General features: G+C 45.6%; 1 protein-coding gene across 3 annotated transcripts in view; it reads left to right on the forward strand.

Annotated features, from left to right (window-relative positions):
- Nucleotides 1-6,239: 6,239 nt before the first annotated feature.
- Nucleotides 6,240-19,328, forward strand: part of MAF (MAF bZIP transcription factor) — a 187,436-nt gene continuing 174,347 nt past the window's right edge. For 2 of the 3 annotated variants that reach the window (XM_056501098.1, XM_056501099.1), the window contains exon 1: nucleotides 6,240-13,374. In XM_056501098.1, the coding sequence (XP_056357073.1) occupies nucleotides 12,296-13,374 (1,079 nt within the window). In that variant the 5' untranslated portion in view covers nucleotides 6,240-12,295. The remainder of the gene's footprint in view (nucleotides 13,375-19,328) is intronic. The other variant, XM_056501097.1, reaches the window with a different exon arrangement.

The raw sequence follows: 19,328 nt of genomic DNA on the forward strand, positions 1-19,328 counted from the left end.
TTGTCACACCCTGAGTCACCCCAGTTTGCTTCACTGCACCTCACAAGACAAATCTACTGCAGGCTCATGGTAACTGTGGCTCATTCTTACCTTGTGGTCCACATCTATTTTTATATCTGTTGTCTCCTGCTTTATATTTAGCTCTTTGGGCATTCTAGAATTTAGCATAATGGAGCCCAATCAATGATGTGAGCCACTGAGCAGTGACATGGTGTGACTGTGAAGAAATAATAATTGTGGCTTTTGGCATCAAGGTGGAGACATTTTTCTAGAGAAAAGAAATAAAGACCTCAGAAGAAGGATGCAGCATTTCTCTTCATATCACTTCATCATGCATGATTTACCATTGTGTTCTAGGGGGCTGATTTTCAAAAAGAATGAATTTTGCATTAAATTCTGAGTATGGTTGCTGCAGAAGATACGATATTTGCCTATTCAGATGATGAGCTGGATGCATAAGTGATCACATCAATGGGTAATATGCACATTCAGTCATGAGAAAAAATTTGCATGCCCTTTAAAGGCCTAAAAGTTGAACATCTGGCCTTTTCTGTGGCACCTCAATTTTTTATCAATGTCTTCTCTTCTTTGAAAGGTTTATTCCTAAAACAGTCAGATCATCACAGGCTTGATACAACATTCACTGCACCCTGTTGACAAATGAGCCAGGCTCAGCTGTGAGAATGCCTTTAATTGTTCTGCATTACAGAGGTGGTGTTTACCACAAAGTCCCTGAATTGCACATGACTGGACACTCATGAGTGCAGTACTTGGGACAGTCTGTGTTCTGTCCAAATGAAAAGTTTCATTAAAGCTCTGTAGCACGTGCTTTAGGTAGAGTTGACAGTCAAGGGGTGACAGCCAAAGCCAATCAGATGACAACTTTTTCTCCTCACCCAGCTTTTGTGTTTTCCAGAAATACATAGTTAATTTTCAGTATGAACTGTGAGGAAAGAACATCTAAAATGAGATATAACTACTTAGTACTGCTCATTTCCTCTCAGTTTTTTCCCACTCTCTTAACTGATGTCCCATCCATGAGCTTTCTGCTGGGTTTCCTGGTGAGACCAATAACTTCACTTCTCCAGGATGCAGTATATTTTTTTTCATATCTTCCTAATTTGGACACATGGTGATGAAAACTGCTCCTAACCAGAAAATCTGATGTACTAAGCACTTTTCTTGTATCTGTTTACAACTACCTGGCTGGTGATGCTGAAGAGCATTGATATGCTATGGGTGTCCCCTCCTCAGAGCAAGTCTCACACATCTCATCCTCATTTTTGCAATTTTGCCCTTGCCCCAACCACTCCAAGCCTGTAAAGAAGTTTGGATGTGGGCTGTGAAGCTATGAGTCATAGCAATATTTTCACACATCCCAGTATATTAGTTAGGGGACTTGTGAAACAGAGGAAGGACAGAGCATTATTAGCTGAAATTCCCAAATGAAGGGCCAAACATTGAAAAACTTCCTCTGGTTTTATCCAGTCCCAGATGAGGCAAAATTCTTATGTAGCATCAATAAAGAGTTACCTGCTAAGTAATGAAAGAGGGTTTTCTACCACATTCTATTTGTCAGACTTTCAGTCTGGGTGGCGATGTTGGGGCTCATGGATTTTGGGTGCCCTGACTGGGGTTTGTAGAACTAATATCCAGGACATTTAACCCCATTTTTATTCTTCAAATTGTGAAGCTAAAGAAGCCTTGCCTCTACCCCTGGCAGCTGCCATCCCAGTCCAAAATAAAGGAGGATGGCCCTCTCCAGACCTGGGTATTGTTGAAGCAGGTGATCGGGGAGATAACGAGAGGGTTTCATCCTCGCCTAGGCAGACTTTGCGTGCTTGTACTTCTGACCCCAAGATCAAGTTCCAGATAGTGATGTATGCAAAGTTTAGTTATCTTTCAGAGAAGCCACCAGAAGCCTAAAACTGAACTTTATTTTTTTTCCTCCGTGAGGAAATCCTGTAGCAACCCTTCTCTGCTCAGATAACTGCAGCTTTGCAGCACCTTTGCTGTGAAGAGGCATCAGAGGAATTCCTGCTGGTGTCTGGCCAGCAGGCAGAATGAAACTTCTGTGAAAACAGAAGAATCAAAAAGAGGGGCCTGGGAACGAAGGGATGGACGCTTGGGAACTGCCACCTCCACTGAGCTGACAACAGTTTGCCCAGCTGAGGTTGGCATGAGGTGTTTACTCATCTGCCTTAGCCCTGGAAAACGCAAAGGAGGTTAAAAATTAATCTGTGCAGCTGGCAACTGCTGGAGTGGGTTGACATGGTGGTGCAAATCTTTTCTAATAGCAGGAACGCTATGTAGCAGCAGAGTGACCAGGCATCAGGGTTCACATGTGCTTGACCCGTGCAACACAAGGCACTACATGACCTTTGGGGAGTGAAGTGCCCTTTTTTGTACTGACCTGTTTAATTTTGGTGACACAAAGGTGTGGGTATCCTGATTCTTCTGAGATATTGCCCATCCAGCTACAGCTAGTTTTTCATTTCCAGCTCTACTTGCAGAATAATGTGGCACAATGGATATCTTTCCTTTAAATTTGCAAGGCTAGATTTACTAATGGCAGGCTCTTTGAGTCATCTGGAAAACTACAGAAGCCTTATGGTACATCACCTATTTATTAGTGGCTCCTAGAGCTTGATTTTGGATCATATCTTGCAAAAGGACTTTGCCAGGTGCTGCTGGAATCATTCAAGGCTGAACCTTGAATTTCAGGCAGATAAAAAAATGAATCCCTGTTAGAAGAGACTGCAGGGGATGGAATCTAAGCCTGCTGGGGCTAAACTAACACCAGAAAGTGCTAGCCTGCCACTGCAAGAGGCCAGTCTCTAAGTAGTTTGGTAGTTACCTTAACAGCTATAAAAGGTGTAAATCTGTAGAGAGGACAGAAAGAATAAAGAGAGAAACTGCTCTACCTGTCTCCTACTCCACAGGGAATAACACAAGCTACATTCACAGTAACTGATCCTAGTAACTGCTCTAAATGGAGAGGAAAAAGCTGTGGCTGAAATGTCTGTACAAATTACGCAGAGACAAGCCTGTATCTCCAACTCTCTCTCAAATTCTTGTGCTGCACCACTGCTAAAGAACTTTAAGCCCCTTTGTAGACGTAGTAAATATGCAACTAAACAACTTCAGGCTTAGGAAGACCTCTTCAGCAGCACCATGAAGTTACTACTGTCTCCCAGAAGAATACATGCAGTGCTGTGTGATAGGTGTGTATTGCCTTAAATACACATCAGGCTTTACATTTAGAAGAGGCAAGAGACCACCTCCTTTGTGTTATGAATATAGGTAGAGGTAGAAATGTGCTCACACCCTGAGCAGATGGTTCCTGGGGCACAGGGAATAGTTTTTTGCTTTTCACAAGCCAAGCTGGTCTTGACAGCAGAGGAGAATAAAGCTGAAACATTTCAGACACTCGGAGCATATCACGGGTGGCCATTAGGGCAGGATTAAACAAACATAATTAGAGAAAGTCCTTCTGAAAGATAGTTCTGCTAAAGGATTCGAGTGCACACCTATTTTGTGCCCTGCTTGAAGTCCTAATGCTGCTCCACTGCTAGAAGGAAATGCCTTTTGAAGGCAGCTCAGAGCCACCGAGCAGTCGCTTAGCTTTATAGTTTGCTAGCTGCATGTCACCTTTGAAGGCTGGGAAATTGCAGAGGCAGTGCCGTGATTCCCAGCCGAGTGAAGCAGACACTTGACACATTTCATCCCTTGCAATTAAGGGAGAAAAGCAGAATCGGGGGAAAATTCAAGCAGCATTTTAGCAATAGACCACTCCCTTATCAAGATGAAGTACAAGAATCACCCACAGATATATGCAGGATGGATGCTAAGCACAGACAGTAATAAATGCACATGAACTTTGCATTAGAAAGCCTCACACTTAGAAGACTTCGTTTATTGCTCTTAGTCATTTACACACATCCTTCTAAAGCGGGGAAGCTCAAACATAATCAAACCCTGTGTGCAAATTACCAAGTCAAATGCTGTTGTTCTGTTCTGTTGTCTTTTAATAACAGAGTGCAAACTTCCCAGTGCAAAAATACCATCTTGTGATAAAATGACTAATACATGACTAAAGCCAGTTTCCATTGTGCAGGCATAGCTCTGGGGATCATTTGTTTTTCATGGTAGATCCCTCAGACAGTGAATTCCTCTGGTGGTTGGGATTATATTAATGACCAAGACTGTTAGTCACCTCAAGGGAGCTGAAATAGGATGCCACTCTGGTTGCCATTATTAATTCCAACTGCAGGTGTGAAAATTAATTTCATGGGTATTTTTATCATTTCCTTTTAGTTCAGGATTAGAGTTTCCGAGTGACCCAGACTCCGGATGGAGACAAATCTGAACCAGGTCTGCCCAGCACTCCTGTAACAGTGAACCAATGCTGATGGTGTAGGAGGGGAAAAAAATGGGGTATAAGGCTTTCCATCCCTCACTTGAAGACAATCAATGGCACTGAAAGATATCAGATGTCAAAATGACATACACTTCTTTGCACCAAGACTCTGTAAAGCAATCCAGTAAATCGCAGGTTGTTTTCATTTCTGTGAAAGAATAACACATTTGCCAATCGTGGGAGAAAAAAGAGAAGTTAAATATATCAAACCAAATCAAATGTAGCTGATTAGAAAGCTACAGTTTCCATTTGCTGGCACGGGTACTGTTTTCACATAGATTTTCTGACAGATGCTGCTCTATCTCCATAGTCAAGGCAGCTCCAGCAGCCAAGCTCCTGCCTGGCGTCCTTAGCCATAGGTGGAGTTGGGCTATTGGATTTGGGGAATGGGAGGGGAATGGCAGGGAGAGAAGCTGGCTCACCTTGGCTGGAGAGGGCAGGAGTTTTTGTCAGCTGAATCCGTTAAGGAGAGGCAGACTGGGAAAGAGGAAACCCCTCCTATCCCCCCCCTCCCCATGATTAAACCTCAATTCCTGCCAGTTCAGCTGGCAAAGGTGTTGGCTCCAAAGCTGTCCTGCATTCACCGACACCTCCTCCTGCCAGAGCCCGTGAGTAATGCTCAGAAGATAAGCAGGTTAGGCCAGATTCAGTCCGATAATTAAGGCTTGGCGGTAACGTAAGATCCTTAGGTGCTCTTACATACATACTGCTCATCCGGGGTTTGGATTTATAACTCGCTGTGCTCAAAACCACCTTCCATCCCACAGCTTTCCTCATGTCTGGGGCATCTTCGCCGAGCTCAGAGGCTGTGGCTGCCCCAGAGATGGACAGACAGACAGACAGAAGCCGCGCCCGGGGGTGCAGCGCTCGCAGCTCCCTCCCCGTCCGCGTCTCCATCTCTCTCCAAGTGTCTGCTCGTATTGCAGCCATGCGAGGTGTTCCGGCCTGATCCGTGCCCCGCGCCCTCCCGGGGCCGTTTCCATCCCGGCACACGGCAGCAGCCGCCGCTCGCAGCCGGCTCCGCTCCGCGCTCCCTCCTCCCTCCTCCCGCACGGAGCTGCCGGAGCCGCGGGGCTCCACGCCAGCCCTCCTCGGCTATAATGAACCTTTTTAGGTCATGCAAGCCAAGAACCCTGTGCTGCTAAAGACCCCATCAGTTACTTTAAGCAGTTATCGTATTTTACTGTTTACAGGGAGTAAGTCCAGAGCGTGGCGCTCAGCCCATCGCATGCAGCACAGTTTATCACCAAAAATTAATGAGTTTGTGCCATCTCGCACTTCAAGACATTAAATCACGGATTTGTTTAAAATTTACTGAAGTTCACAACTTTTAATAAAGACCATCTCAACCTTCACAGTTACACGTCAAAACATTGTGTCAGAATCATGCCCTCCTCGCCGTTTACTGACGGCTGACTCCAAGAAAGAGATAGTATATAAAATTCACTTATTTTTTCATGCTGCCACACTTACTGTTGAAACAGCTCAATGTACAGCAGAAGGGGAAAAAGCAGCAATAATTTTTCTGAGCTAAAATAGATACAAATGCAGTGTGCATATTGCAGGACATTATCAGGATAGCTCAAATATGTAATATTAATGTAATCACTTTATTCTCTCCCCTCAATTAATGCTAGTTTCCCATTTCTGTAGAGTTTTCCGTTTAATTTGTGCAAGAGTTTTTACCAGGTTCTTCATTTACCCACTTCAGCTAATTTCAGAGAGAACACCACACTGCACAGCTGAACATGATCACCCAGGTTATAAATGATAAATTCCACCATAAAGCTTTATAAAAATCTTTATTGAAACTTAAGTCTTTATTTCTTTTAAATGAATAGATCTTTTTAGCATCAAAATGTCTTCATTGTTTTTACATTTAGGCAAAAGCTGTTCATGAAATTAGTAAAGTAGGACATGCATCATGGAACAAGCTCAGTGCAAATCTGGTGACACCAACCTTTAGCCACGTCTCAGAGTCACTTGCAGCTTTCCAGTAGCACGTCTGTGCTGCCTTCCCTTCAGAGAGAGAAATTGCTTCTAGATCATACAGTGTTATTTGCAATATTTGTAGAATTTTATGAATGTTGTAAGTGAGCAATGAAAATATCCTGTTTGCTAAAAAGCCATCACTTAATTTGGACTCAGGTAGACAGAGCAAACTCACGCACTCAGGTGTACTGCCGATGCTGCATCTTCCATATAGTGACTGTCAGGCACTTCCAGGGGAATAAAATTGAAGCAGCTGCTAAAACCTCACAATTCCTAGAGCTAAAACATGAGCCCTCTTGGATGTGACACAAAAGGAACTAAAATGTGTGTTTAAGCCTGTCTTTTCAAGCTGCTTTTTTTTTCTAATTTAGCAACAGAAACTTTACAGACAAATGAATAGAAGTTGTGTATTCATGATCTGGGCAGAATGGCCAAATAGGAAACTGTATAGGGAAAAAAAAATATCTTTTTGTTTTCTCTCCTTCTGCAGCTTTGAAATGCAGCAAGTCTGGTGGATTTGGTAACACTAATACAAAACTGGAAAGTGGAGAGACGAGAAGCAAGTTTCATTAACAGGGAGAATTCTACATAAAATATACTGGAGTTGATGGAGGAAAGGAAGAGACAGCCAAGATGTTCAGCTGCAAGTGGAGTCCAATTTGATGCTCAGCATGAGTTTAAAGGGAAGATTTTCTCAGCCTTAAAATAAAAGAGCAGCATTGGCTGCGTACGGGGCAGAAAACTGTCGTCACAGAAATGGATTGTGCCGGGCTTGGGAAAAGCGAGAGTGGCAAAAGTAGCTCATTTTGCTGTGCTACATTTATAGATGTGCTCATTTCAATGCTCCCAGGAGGACCAGCTTTCTGCGTCCAGAAAAAATTATACAGGCATCCCACCACGCCATATCCCGGTGCTAAAACCTCAGCATAAAGGAGATCCACCATGGCTTAGCTGGGAATTCTGCCTTTGGATTTTGGGGAGCAGACCTGATTTCCTGCCAGCAGATCTGTTGCTGTCTTTCATTTCTTATAGGATCAGGCCTCTGACATGAACAAATTGCTAACATCAAGGACCTGATCCTGCTTCCACTGAAATCAATACAAGTTTTGTCATTGGTTTCAATGGGATCAAGGATTCAATCCCACCGTTTTTGAAGTCAATAGGGTTGGGGTTTTCTCTGAATAAGCAAGGTTGTGTTGATACTGCAGAATGGGCCTAAATTATATTGATTATTTGGATGTAAACCCAAGCATAAAAACAGGATTAGGGGAAAAAAGGGAAATGTATAAGAAAGTGAGTGTAGAGCAGCATCCATTTGCAGCGTGCAGCAGGTCAGCAGGAGCCCAGCTGGAGCAAAGGCTGCAGTGGCACAGCACCAGGGAACAAGTCCACTGGAAAATTTTGGGGGGAAGAGAGAGAAGAAATTCATCCTTTTTCGTCTGCTTCTTCTAATGCAAACCTTTGTGTCACTCCTCCTTTATTAAAAATAAACAAAACATCAACAGAAGAAATTATTATCACATATACACACACAATAGTTGGTTCTGCTTCTTCTCTGCTCTTTCTTTTCCCACTTCTCTGATACAGGGTTGTTCTGTGTTTCTGTAACAGCTACTGGCAAATCAGAATTTATTGTACATATGTTTGTGTTCCACTTAATAAAAAATATACTTATATTTTCAGATAAACTTTGTTAGTAATTCATGAGGTAAGTGACTATTTATGCTAATAAGGGAGAAATATATTCTCAAGCATAATGCATTACATAAATTTGAATGCAAAATGTTCAATTATGAAGTAAATACAGGTAATGCAAACAGTAAATTACATCCAATAAAAATATATAAAGAATGTGTCTTCAAAGAGAGAGAGGCTTTTATTTGCATCTGTGAGTTGTTTAAAGAGAAAAGAATTAATAAATACTGAATTACTCTTATGATGATTTAGCTCATAATTCAGCAATCCATAACGACTCCCAGTAATCAGACTGTTGTTTCAGACCCTCCAATATAAGGCAGGACTGTTTCCTCAGCAATTTTATCCCTACCAGATTATCTCATCTGATTCTATTAATTCTCTCCCATAAATCTGCTAACAGTGATATGTGATTTACTTACCCTGTTAACTGATCTGAAGACTGTTAAAAGGATTTATCTAGCACTGCACCTAGGAGCAGTTTATGCCTTATCACTCTGTTACCCTGAAGAAGTCTTTCTGAAATCAATTTGGCTGGTTTCATAGTTAAATTCAGCGGGCACTGTTTAGTTCTGCACCATAAAATAAGACACTAGATAAACAAAAGGAGCAGTAACTGTACTTAATGTGTTGCTCTTGATACGTGTTTAAGTCATAACGAATTGCTCAGTGAGTCCATATAACACAAGAGCTGCACGCTCGCTCCTGCTGGATGTGGAGTGTGGGACAGGCACAGGCGCTCCAGCAGCGCAAGTTCTGTCTCTGCTGCTGCCTGCTCTGCACACACCGACCCCAGAGGCTCTGGAGTTAATGTTTCACATCCCCCTGCACGGCCTGTCAGGAAACTCTCCCACAATAAATATACATTAGTTTGGAGGCTCATGAAGCAGGTCAGCAGCACACTGGGAGCGAGCAGGGCTCCGCGGGTACGTCGTCAAACGGAGATGCTTGAAAACAGACCAGAGCAAGAGGCTGGGAGAGGGACAGAGGAGTTTTCCCTCTGCCTGGCTCGGGGCAGGATTGTTACAAACAGTGCTGGGAAAAGGGAGCAGTCTGGGGGAATTGGCCTGCGATAATTGTGGAAAAACTGGAGACTGAATAGCTCTAATTGAAATGAAAGTGTGTGATTGTTATGGAAGAAACACTGTTAATAGAGGACTGTAAATGTTTAGACACCCATTGTGAATAGCCAAATAATAAAGAAAAATACTACTAAACCGAGAATTATATACTGTAGGGAGGAGAATGTTGCTTCTGAAGGTTATCCAAAAATTGCTAATAATCTTTTTTCTCTGCTTCACTGAACAGTAGAGACATTTTGGTGCAGCAGTTCTGTGTAACAATCACACAAGAACAATATTGTACAACTAATAATTTTACTCGCTGTTCTGGTAGGTCAGAGCTTCAATTAATTTGCAGTGCTTGCTTACATTGATATCAATTAAGAGATGGTCCCCATTAGCTCACACAATTTCATACTCTTTGTCTAGAGTTCAGAGTTTACTCAGGAAATTTACTCGTTTGCAAATGTAGCACTTTGAATCTTCACATCCAAACAAACTATTTTATGGGGCTGGAGCCACATTTCCGCAGCCATCCACCACACGGCCTAGGGAAATACTACAGCCGTACATTCTGAAATGCAATAACCGTTTCATTTTAAAATATTAGCACACACTTTATGTCTCTCACAGGTAAGCATGTTAAGGGATATATAGTGCCACATTCATCTTGCTCAGGAGAAAAAAAAAATACTGGGAATTGGCCTGTCCTGGGGGGATTTATGCTATGAGCCTGAAGTTTTGTTGATTCCAACAAAGTGAAGAAATAAAAAAGTCAGCCCGAGCAGTTAACTTGCATTAACTTTGCCATGGATCGCCATCTGTAAGATAAAGCTGCAGATGTGCATGGCTCTGTGTGTGCGGGTGTGTTGTGGGACAGTGCACAAATGTATTTTAATTCTCTTATAAATGTTGGTAGCATTTTTTATCTTTACAGAATTGCCACTGTGACAATTTCTAGATCTAGTTATCTTCCTAAACTCGCAGTATGCCCTACCCCTTTCAGCTGCCAGGAACAGTACATGCTGTATGACTTTCAGATGTTAGTACTGGCACTCACACTGATAATGGCATAGTCAGAAGATGTTATCCATTCGTAAATCCACTCGCCAAGTGATATTTCCTAAGCAGAGATTCTTTGGCTATTGCAAATGATGACTTTCACAGTCGGTGAAAAATCACCCAGAGCCCTGCCCGCACCTACAGAGTGATACCCTGAGCGGGGTTATAAATAGCAAACTCCAGGGGGGAAGGGACCGGGCTAGGGGAGAAGAGAGGATTTGAAGTACAATGTTCAAGAAGCAGGTTTAATATATGACCAAGTGTCAGAAGTCAGGTTTCTGAGAATTACTTTTCAGATAAACAACTTTATAGCACCGCACTTAATCTTACTTACTAGAGACATCTCATTTATCACGGAATTACAAGTAACTTTAATTCTATCGATATTCCCATAAAGCCCGGTCGGAAAATCGAGCCTGGCAGCCCCGGAGGCTGCGGGTCTCCCCGGCCCGCGATGGGACACGGCGGGCGCAGCCGGGGCCGGGCGGGACCGCGGCGGCTGCGGGGGCGGGCGGGACGCGACGGGGGTGCCCGTCCCGTCCTGTCCCGTCCCGGCCCGGCCCGGCCCGGCGCTCGGCACTGACCTGCGGACGAGAGATGGCGCTGTCGAGGTTCGAACCGAGCCGCTCCGCCGCTCCGCTCCGCTCCAGCCGCCGCCGCTCCTCGGCCCCCGGACCGGCCCCAGCCCCCTCCCGGAGGGGAAGGGGGACTGGGGAGGGGGGGAGGCGAAAGTAAATACAATTAGTTCTAAATGTATTAAATTAATTAGTCCTGGCCGGCACGCCGAGTGCGGCGGGAGGGGGTGCGGGGTTTGCAAACTTGCGGGGCTCCGGGCGGGCGGAGGGGATGGAGGGATCGATGCCCCATCCCCGTAACAAAATAATCAATAAGTGAGCGGGGCGCTGCGGGGGCGCGGAGCGATGACCCAGGCCGGCACCGGGGCAGGGCCGCCCGCAGGTACCCGCGCCGTCCCGGCGGAGCCCCGCGCTGGCTCCGCGCTGCCCGCTCCCTCCCGGCGCTGCCCGCTGCCCCGCGGTACCGCTCGGCGCTCCCCTCCCTGCTCCCGGCCGCACGGAGCTCCCCGCGCTCTGGGCGCCGCGCCGGGCTCGGCATCAGCTCCCGGGCACTGCGCCCCGCGCAGAGCGCTCGGCTCGGGCGCGCACGGTGCGGTGCGGGCGGAGCGGGCCGGCGGTGGCCGGGCCGGGCCGGGCCGAGCCGAGCCGAGCCCGGGCGCGGTGCCGGCGGCCAGGAGGGGGTTAAGCGGGCGCTGACAGTCAGCTGAGCCCTGACTGACAGCCCGCAAAGTTTCCCTGTCGCTAGACTCCTATGCTAATGAGGCCGGGCGGCGCGCGCCCATTGGCCCGGCCCGGAGCCCGTGTCCCGCCTGACGTCACGGGCGCTATAAAACTCCGCAATGCTTTAAACTCTCCTGCCGGATCAAACCTTTAAATATTTTTCATCTTCTTGCTGTAGCTTTGAGGCCGAGTTGTTTTTTTTTTTCTCCCTCTCTCTCTCTTTTTTTTTTTTTTTTAACTCTTATTATTTTTGTTGCGATACAGACTTAGATTTTTTTTTTTTTTTGCCTTCGCTCTCTTTCCCTCCTCCCTCCCCCGATGAACCTCTCTCCTCGCTCTGCACTTTGCACGAGAGAGCCCAGAGGAAAGGCACCATGAAGTGTTAAAAATAACAAAACAAAACAACAACAACAACAACAAATTTACTCGCAACAACACCAGCTAACACTTCCAGCTGCGGTTCGCGAGCTGCGAAAGAGAGCGAGAGGAGAGAGAGAGAGAGAAGGGAGGGAGAGAGGAGGAAAAAAAAAAAAAAACCCTCTATGCAAAAGGCGAATAGCGAGAGCCCCGCGCTCTGATGCATCAGCGGAGCCTCTGCGAGGGATAACGCGGAGCGGGAGAGGAGCCGCCGGGGCGGACCGGAGCGGAGGCAGAGCAGGAGAGCGGAGCGGAGCTCGCCAAAAATCAAGCTGGCTCACCCGGTGGCGACTCAGAGCAGCCCCCTCGCTCCCGGAGCGCACCCTTTCTGGAGGACTCTCGGCAGCAAAAGGATGGCATCAGAGCTGGCGATGAGCAGCTCCGACCTGCCCACCAGTCCCCTGGCCATGGAATATGTTAATGACTTCGATCTGATGAAGTTTGAAGTGAAAAAGGAGCCGGTGGAGACCGATCGCATTATCAGCCAGTGCGGCCGCCTGATCGCCGGGGGATCGCTCTCCTCCACCCCGATGAGCACGCCCTGCAGCTCCGTGCCCCCGTCCCCCAGCTTCTCGGCGCCCAGCCCCGGCTCCGGCTCCGACCAGAAGACCCACCTGGAAGACTACTACTGGATGACGGGGTACCCGCAGCAGCTCAACCCGGAGGCGCTGGGCTTCAGCCCCGAGGACGCGGTGGAGGCGCTGATCAACAGCAGCCACCACCCGCTGCCCGGCGCCTTCGATGGCTATGCTAGAGGGCAGCAGCTGGCCGCGGCCGCCGGCGGCTCCGTGCCGGCCGAGGAGATGGGCTCGGCGGCCGCCGTGGTGTCGGCGGTGATCGCCGCGGCGGCGGCGCAGGGCGGCGCGCCCCACTACCACCACCACCACCACCACCCGCACCACGGCGGCGGCGGCGGCGGCGGCGGCGGCGGCGGGCACCCCCACGCCGCGGCGCCGGGCAGCGCGCCGCCCTCCTCCGCCTCCTCGGCCGCCGGCTCCGGCTCCGGCGGCGGCGGCGGCGGCGGCGCCGGGGGGCTGCACCACCCGCACCACGGCGGCGGCGGCGGCGGCGGCGGCCTCCACTTCGACGACCGCTTCTCCGACGAGCAGCTGGTGACCATGTCGGTGCGGGAGCTGAACCGGCAGCTGCGGGGCGTCAGCAAGGAAGAGGTGATCCGGCTGAAGCAGAAGAGGAGGACCCTCAAAAACAGGGGCTATGCCCAGTCCTGCCGCTTCAAGAGGGTCCAGCAGCGGCACGTCCTGGAGTCGGAGAAGAACCAGCTGCTGCAGCAAGTGGAGCACCTAAAGCAGGAGATCTCCAGGCTGGTCCGGGAGAGGGACGCCTACAAGGAAAAGTACGAGAAGCTGGTCAGCAATGGCTTCAGAGAAAACGGATCCAGCAGCGACAACCCTTCCTCTCCAGAGTTTTTCATGTGAGTTCCCACAGCCTTGCCACCTTAACTAAAAGTTCTCCGTGTGAGTTGTTGTTGGGGGCTTTGCTAGAGCCACAACCCCGCTTGCCACCTTCTATTACCTTTTTTTTAAAAAAAAAAAAAAAAAAAAAAACTCAAAACAATTTTAAAACAAAGTTGTTTTTTGGGTTGGTTTTTGTTTTTTTTTGTTGTTGTTGTTTTTTTTTTTTTTTTCTTTTTAAGGTGGGCTGGCTCCGTGTTGGCCAATCTAAAGTTCTACATGAGTTTCCTTTCTGTTTATTATTATTATTATTATTAATATTTTTATTTTTTTTGTGGGGGCTTGCTGTTGTGTTTTTTTTTTTATTTGAAAGATTCAACTCGCCACCAACTCAGTTCTTCATATGAAGCTTGTTCTTCTTTGAAACCTGCCATCCACATTATATATATATATTTTTAAATTCATGAGGTTTTTTTTCTTTTGAGCTTGCTGTGTCCAAAAAGTCAGATTTTTTTTGCCATCCTGAGTTCTTCATATGAGATTTGAGCTTTGCAAAAAGAAAAATAAAATTAAAAAAAAATTAAAAACTAAACAAAACAAACAAAAAAAAATCCAATGTGAAAATTTTAGACTCCAGCTTGCTGAGTTCCATCAGTTTTTAGCGTTGTTGTGCAAAACTAGAGATATGCCTAGATCACCTGCCAAAATCAAGCCTGCATCAACCTTCGGTGTGTTCATGTGAGTTTTGGCCTTAATCTGCCAAACGTGAGACTTTAGTCTGCCATTAGAATCCCATACTCATCTCATGCATTACGCTTGCTATTTTGTCTTGGCAACAATGAACTATAACTGTTTCAAAAGACTATGAAAAAGAGACATTATATTAATAAAAAACCCTGCATGCTGGTCATGTATGGTATAATTATTTTTTTTTTCTTTTGCTTGGAAATGGACTTTTGGAGACTATTATGGCATGGCATTCATCCTTTTGTTTTATTGCCTCATCACTTTTTTGGGTTGAAAGCAAAAAAGTGCAACCTTTGATCTTCCTCCTCCTCTTCCTCCCATTAAAGTTTGCATCTGCTCTAAAACTGCTTTGAGTTACTCAAAACTTCAGACTTCCTTTTAAATGCACTGAAGCATTCCCTCTCAAAAACCTGCCAGAATGGATATTGGTAACTTAATGTGGCAAAAAAAAATTAAAAAAAAAATCAAAAAAGCAAAAACTCAGAAAGAACTTCGGATAGATGTTAAAAAACAAAATTTACATCCCACTTGGGGGGACATTGAAACCATGCTGTTGCCTAAAAACAGTCTAAAATTAATTTTAAGTGATCTGCCCCATTTTTTTTTTCCTTTTGCGTTTGGTCATTGTCAAATGTGGAATGCTCTGGGTTCCTAGTTTATAATTTAATTCTAGTTTCTGTCATCTGTTAGCCCAGTTAAAATGTATGCTACAGATAAAGGAATGTTATAGATAAATTCGAAAGAGTTAGGTCTGTTTAGATGTAGATTTTTTTTTTTAAAGATTGATGCACTAAATTGTTTACTGTCGTGATGTAAAGGGGGGTAGAATTTGCAACGGGACTGTTTTAAAAAGTAGTTTATGCAGCATGTGCTTGCAACTTAAATATAAGTTGGGTATATGTAGTCCTTGCTATACCACTGACTGTATTTGAAAACCAAAGTATTAAAAGGGGGAGGCACCCCTGTTTATATCTATAGGGGTATTTTACATTAAAAATGTATGGGTTTTTTTTTTTTTTTTTTCAAAATTGAAGTATTTGGGACTGAATTGCACTAAGATATAACCTGCAAGCATATAATACAAAAACAACAAAAAAAAATTACGAACCTGTTTAGAACGCTAATACAATTTATGCAGTTATAAAGATGGCATTACTGCACAGTTTTAAAATGATGCAGATTTTTTTACAGTTGTATTGTGGTGCAGAACTGGATTTTCTGTAACTTCAAAAATTCCACAGTTTTAAAGGCAATAATCAGTAAATTTTATTTTCAGGGACTGATATCCTGTCTTTTAAAAAAAAAAAAAATGGAAAGTAAATCTTACCACAATAAATATAAAAAAATCTTGTCAGTTACTTTTTCTTTTACATATTTTGCTGTGCAAAATTGTTTTATATCTTGAGTTACTAACTAACCACGTGTGATGTTCCTATGTGCTTTTCTTTCATTTTCAACTCTATGGTTATATCGAAAGAGAGAATAATCTACAATAATAAACTGCATTTTTTTGATTCCGTACTCAGTTTCTTAGTCTGTAGTTCAAAGTTCCATAACTGCGAGCGCAGTCCTTCAGCGTGCTGCCTGCCGAAGGGGCGATGCTGACCCACGAGCTGGACTCAGAAATGTTCAGCAGGGGAGGAGGAAAAGGATAGCTCCGTGTAAAACGGGAAACTGTCACCCACTAGCACTCCAGTTCTCTTTCAGGTAGATGAAAAAAACGTGAGCTTTCAGGTGCTGCTTCTGACTTCTCAGTAGTGCAGTGAGGGCAGTTTCAGTGACTCAGATCATCCCACCAAGTTCTAGGAGATCTCAAAGGGGAGGTCTGCGTAAAAACCTGATGACACGATATGGCCCTGTATTTTGATTGTTTCATGATGGAGTGAAGTTAAAGAGAAGACTTCACATCCTCTTATTATCTGATCCCAGCTAAGCATGCCTGTCTCTAGTAAGAGATGACACTGCATCAGTCTTGCTTATCACAGAGCCACTTAAAGCTAGATTGAAAGATTTCATTTTGGTCCATATTGCCTCCTTTTTTCTTTTCTTTGCTTTTTTACCCCTCTTTTTTCTTTTGTTTACCCTGTGGATTTTTTTGTTTTATTTTGGAGTTTTTTGGTTTTGTTTTGTTGTTTTTTCTTTTGCTACAGGCCTTAGAAAGTCCAGAGAGAGCTGAGGAGCCAAGAAAAAAAAAATCCAAAGGACTTCCTCCAACTTTTGAGAGTTATTTGTTCTAAACAATCAACCCCAAAGGTTAATGTGCTAGAAACATTCAGGTCTCTGAGCCCCTCTTCACTGCAGCTCCCCGTGTCAAAGGGCATTTCAACTTTGAGAGGCTCCTCAAACACTTGGCCCAGTTAGTTTAAAGCCACCTTTCCCTGAGAGCCTCCAGTGTCTGTCAGCAGAGTGCTGTCCTGCTCTCTGAAAGGGATTATCTGCCCACTTTCTGTGAGAGGCAGAGGCCTCTCCGAAGGATGCTTCAGCCTCTCCGGTATGGGGGGTTTATCTCCAGACCCAGGCTCATAAACTGAACTCTTTTTTTTTTCCTCCTTTGTGTTTTTCCTCCCTGCTGCTGGTGCAACTCCTCCCAGCAGTAAGGTCATCCCTCCTGGCTGCTGGTGGCCCTGAAGGGACAGGACTTGTTGCCTCCCCTCTGCCCGGCTGGTCCAGGGTCGAGCTGCAAGGTCAAGGTGTGGCTCTGAGCCCCCCTGCAGCACCTGCACCCCTGATAGCCTGTGTCAGTGGGCAGTGGCTGGTGCTGGAGGTCACTCTGCTCCTGCTGAGGTCCCTTTGGCGGGGATGGACACCAGCCTCTCTGTTGGTGACAGCGGTGGCTTGGTCTCCGAAGCCGATGCTGTGTCTCACCCCTCCCCAGTGCCGGGGCACCAACCTGCCCTTTGGCATCTGACCTGCTGTTGCACCAGGGTTTGAGTAATGGTTCAAGCTCCAGATTCTGGTTAATTTGAGTTCCATTTTCTGGTTAATGTGTAATCTGTGGGTAAACTGGTTGCTATTGGCCGAGCTGGGAATTATCTCCTCTCATAAAGACAAGGCTGCTTGTTATTTTGTCTCCCACCTTCTCTTCCCTGAGTGAGCACCAATGCCCAGGTGTTTTTGCAGGGGCTCACTTAGAAGCTTTGCTGCTGCCCATGCTGACAGCAAGGAAGGGAAGGGAAGGGACAACACCTGTCATCAGCAGAGCCCCCGCTGAAGTGGTGCTGCAGCCCCCAAGGGAGCACAGAACCCCAAGCTGCCCAGAGCAGGACCACTTCTGGTCCAGCCTCATCCTCACACCCCGCTGCCACTTCAGGCTTCTTTGCAAGCAAAGTTAGAAGCAGGCAATAGGATTTCAAAAGCACTGTGAATTGACTGAGTAGTGAAGAGCGAGGAGAGCACTGCTGCCTCCCTGAAGTATCTTCTTTCACAGAGGAAAAAAACCAAACATCCTATTTGAATGATTTGAGAGATAAGAGAAAACCTTCCTAGAAACAGACTTCCTAGAATAGGGTGACAAAAGGAAAATTCCCATCACACCCCCAACCTGAGAGGGGAGAAAAGCTTTCTTCCAGTTTGGCATTGTGATGACAATCTTGCTTTGCAAATTTAAAAAAAACCAGAAATGCAGCCTTCCTTAGGCTGCTCTTGAATTTCAGCCTGAAACACGTCAACTGGCCAAGGGGAAAAAAATTAGGTACATATTTTAATATTCACTGAAGCAAAGTGACTATTGGGGTTCTCTGTATGAGTCATTGCAGGGGAGCGCCCACCTTTGCCGCAGGACTGCTTGCTGAGGACTAATTGGAACCGCTCTGCTCTGAATAACCTACATTCATTAATCACCCCTTGCTTGACTCTGGCCTCAATCCTGCTCCCATTGAACTCGGAGGTGCAATCCCTGGGGATTTCAAAGGGGAGCAGGATCCCACTGTTCTCCCACAGGTAAAAGCAGGTGGAATGCTGCCTGAGCCAGGCAACTGGGTGTCAAAAGGTGTGCATGGTCTTAATCTGCCCATCACTAACAGCATCCTATTTTTCCCATAGTGCTATAGTGCCTTCCCATTTATTAACTACATTACAAAGAACTTTCATGTGACCGGTGCTGGGGGATACGTGCACGGACAGCAGCCCTTTGCTGGCTGGGAAATGTGTGCACTGAGGCTCAGCTGCCTCCTCCCTCCCCAGCCCACCTTGCCCCTAAGCGTTTTTTATTTCCACCCCCTAAAATGAAACACAACCTCTCCTGCCCAGCGTCCAGGCTTCTGCTGAGCAGAGGCCGAGAGTATTTTTTTGGTTTTGCTACAGCATTTTCCCTGCTTGAAAAAATGTCATCCTGGACTGAATCCTAAAAAAAAGACGGGAGAAGGGAGGGAAATACCCCAGTCACACCAGTGCATATTTATTTCTTTAACTATTTCTCCCTAGGCATGTGGCGAGAAGTGCCCGTTTGCAAACTGAGTGGGGCTTCTATTTATTAGAAAGTCTTCTTCACCCTTTTAAAACAAAAACACCAGCGCTGAATCAAAATGTCATTTGAAAACTCCCCCACGCGAAAGATGGCAGCAAATTTTTAGTTTAAAAAATGAACTTTCCCAGCTCTTTTTTTCTTTTCCCTTCCAAAAGCTTTTGTGCAGCTGTTTCCTCCCCCTCCCTCTGCGTAATGTGTAGGAAGTTCTTGATCTAGAATCATTCATAATTTTAATACCAATTTCTATTTGACATAATATACTAATATCAGATAGAGAGTGTAGCTGCTTCCTGGATTTAGGGAGGAAATGATGCATATATCAGAATTATCTGCTCAGATGCCAGAACTACATTGGTGTCATTTCAGCATGTGCTGTGTTGAAAGGAAATCCTCTATATTTATTACTCCGATCATCAGAGGAGCTAAATGGACCCACTGTTTCTGACACCTGTTCAGATGGCTGAATTTAAAATTTCATGCAGGAAAAAAAAATAAAATCCTATGTACTTCAATTTAGGAATTAAGGAGTTTTTAATACACTTTTTTTTTCCATCCCTCTTTCCGAACCGCTGTGTTGTGAGCGGCTGCCATGAGGCTCGGGCATTCCAGGGGCAGCTATGGAGAGTGGGATAGATTTTGTTTGCTCAGCTCCGACAAAAAGCAATCCTGCTTGTACACACACACACACAGAGTAACCAAATGCTTCAGATCTCTGTTTTAAGTGCAGGTCTCGATAGGAATAACATGATGTAGCACACCCCG

This window comes from Oenanthe melanoleuca, chromosome 11 (genome assembly GCF_029582105.1).
Source record: "Oenanthe melanoleuca isolate GR-GAL-2019-014 chromosome 11, OMel1.0, whole genome shotgun sequence".
In the NCBI taxonomy this organism is placed as follows: domain Eukaryota; kingdom Metazoa; phylum Chordata; class Aves; order Passeriformes; family Muscicapidae; genus Oenanthe; species Oenanthe melanoleuca.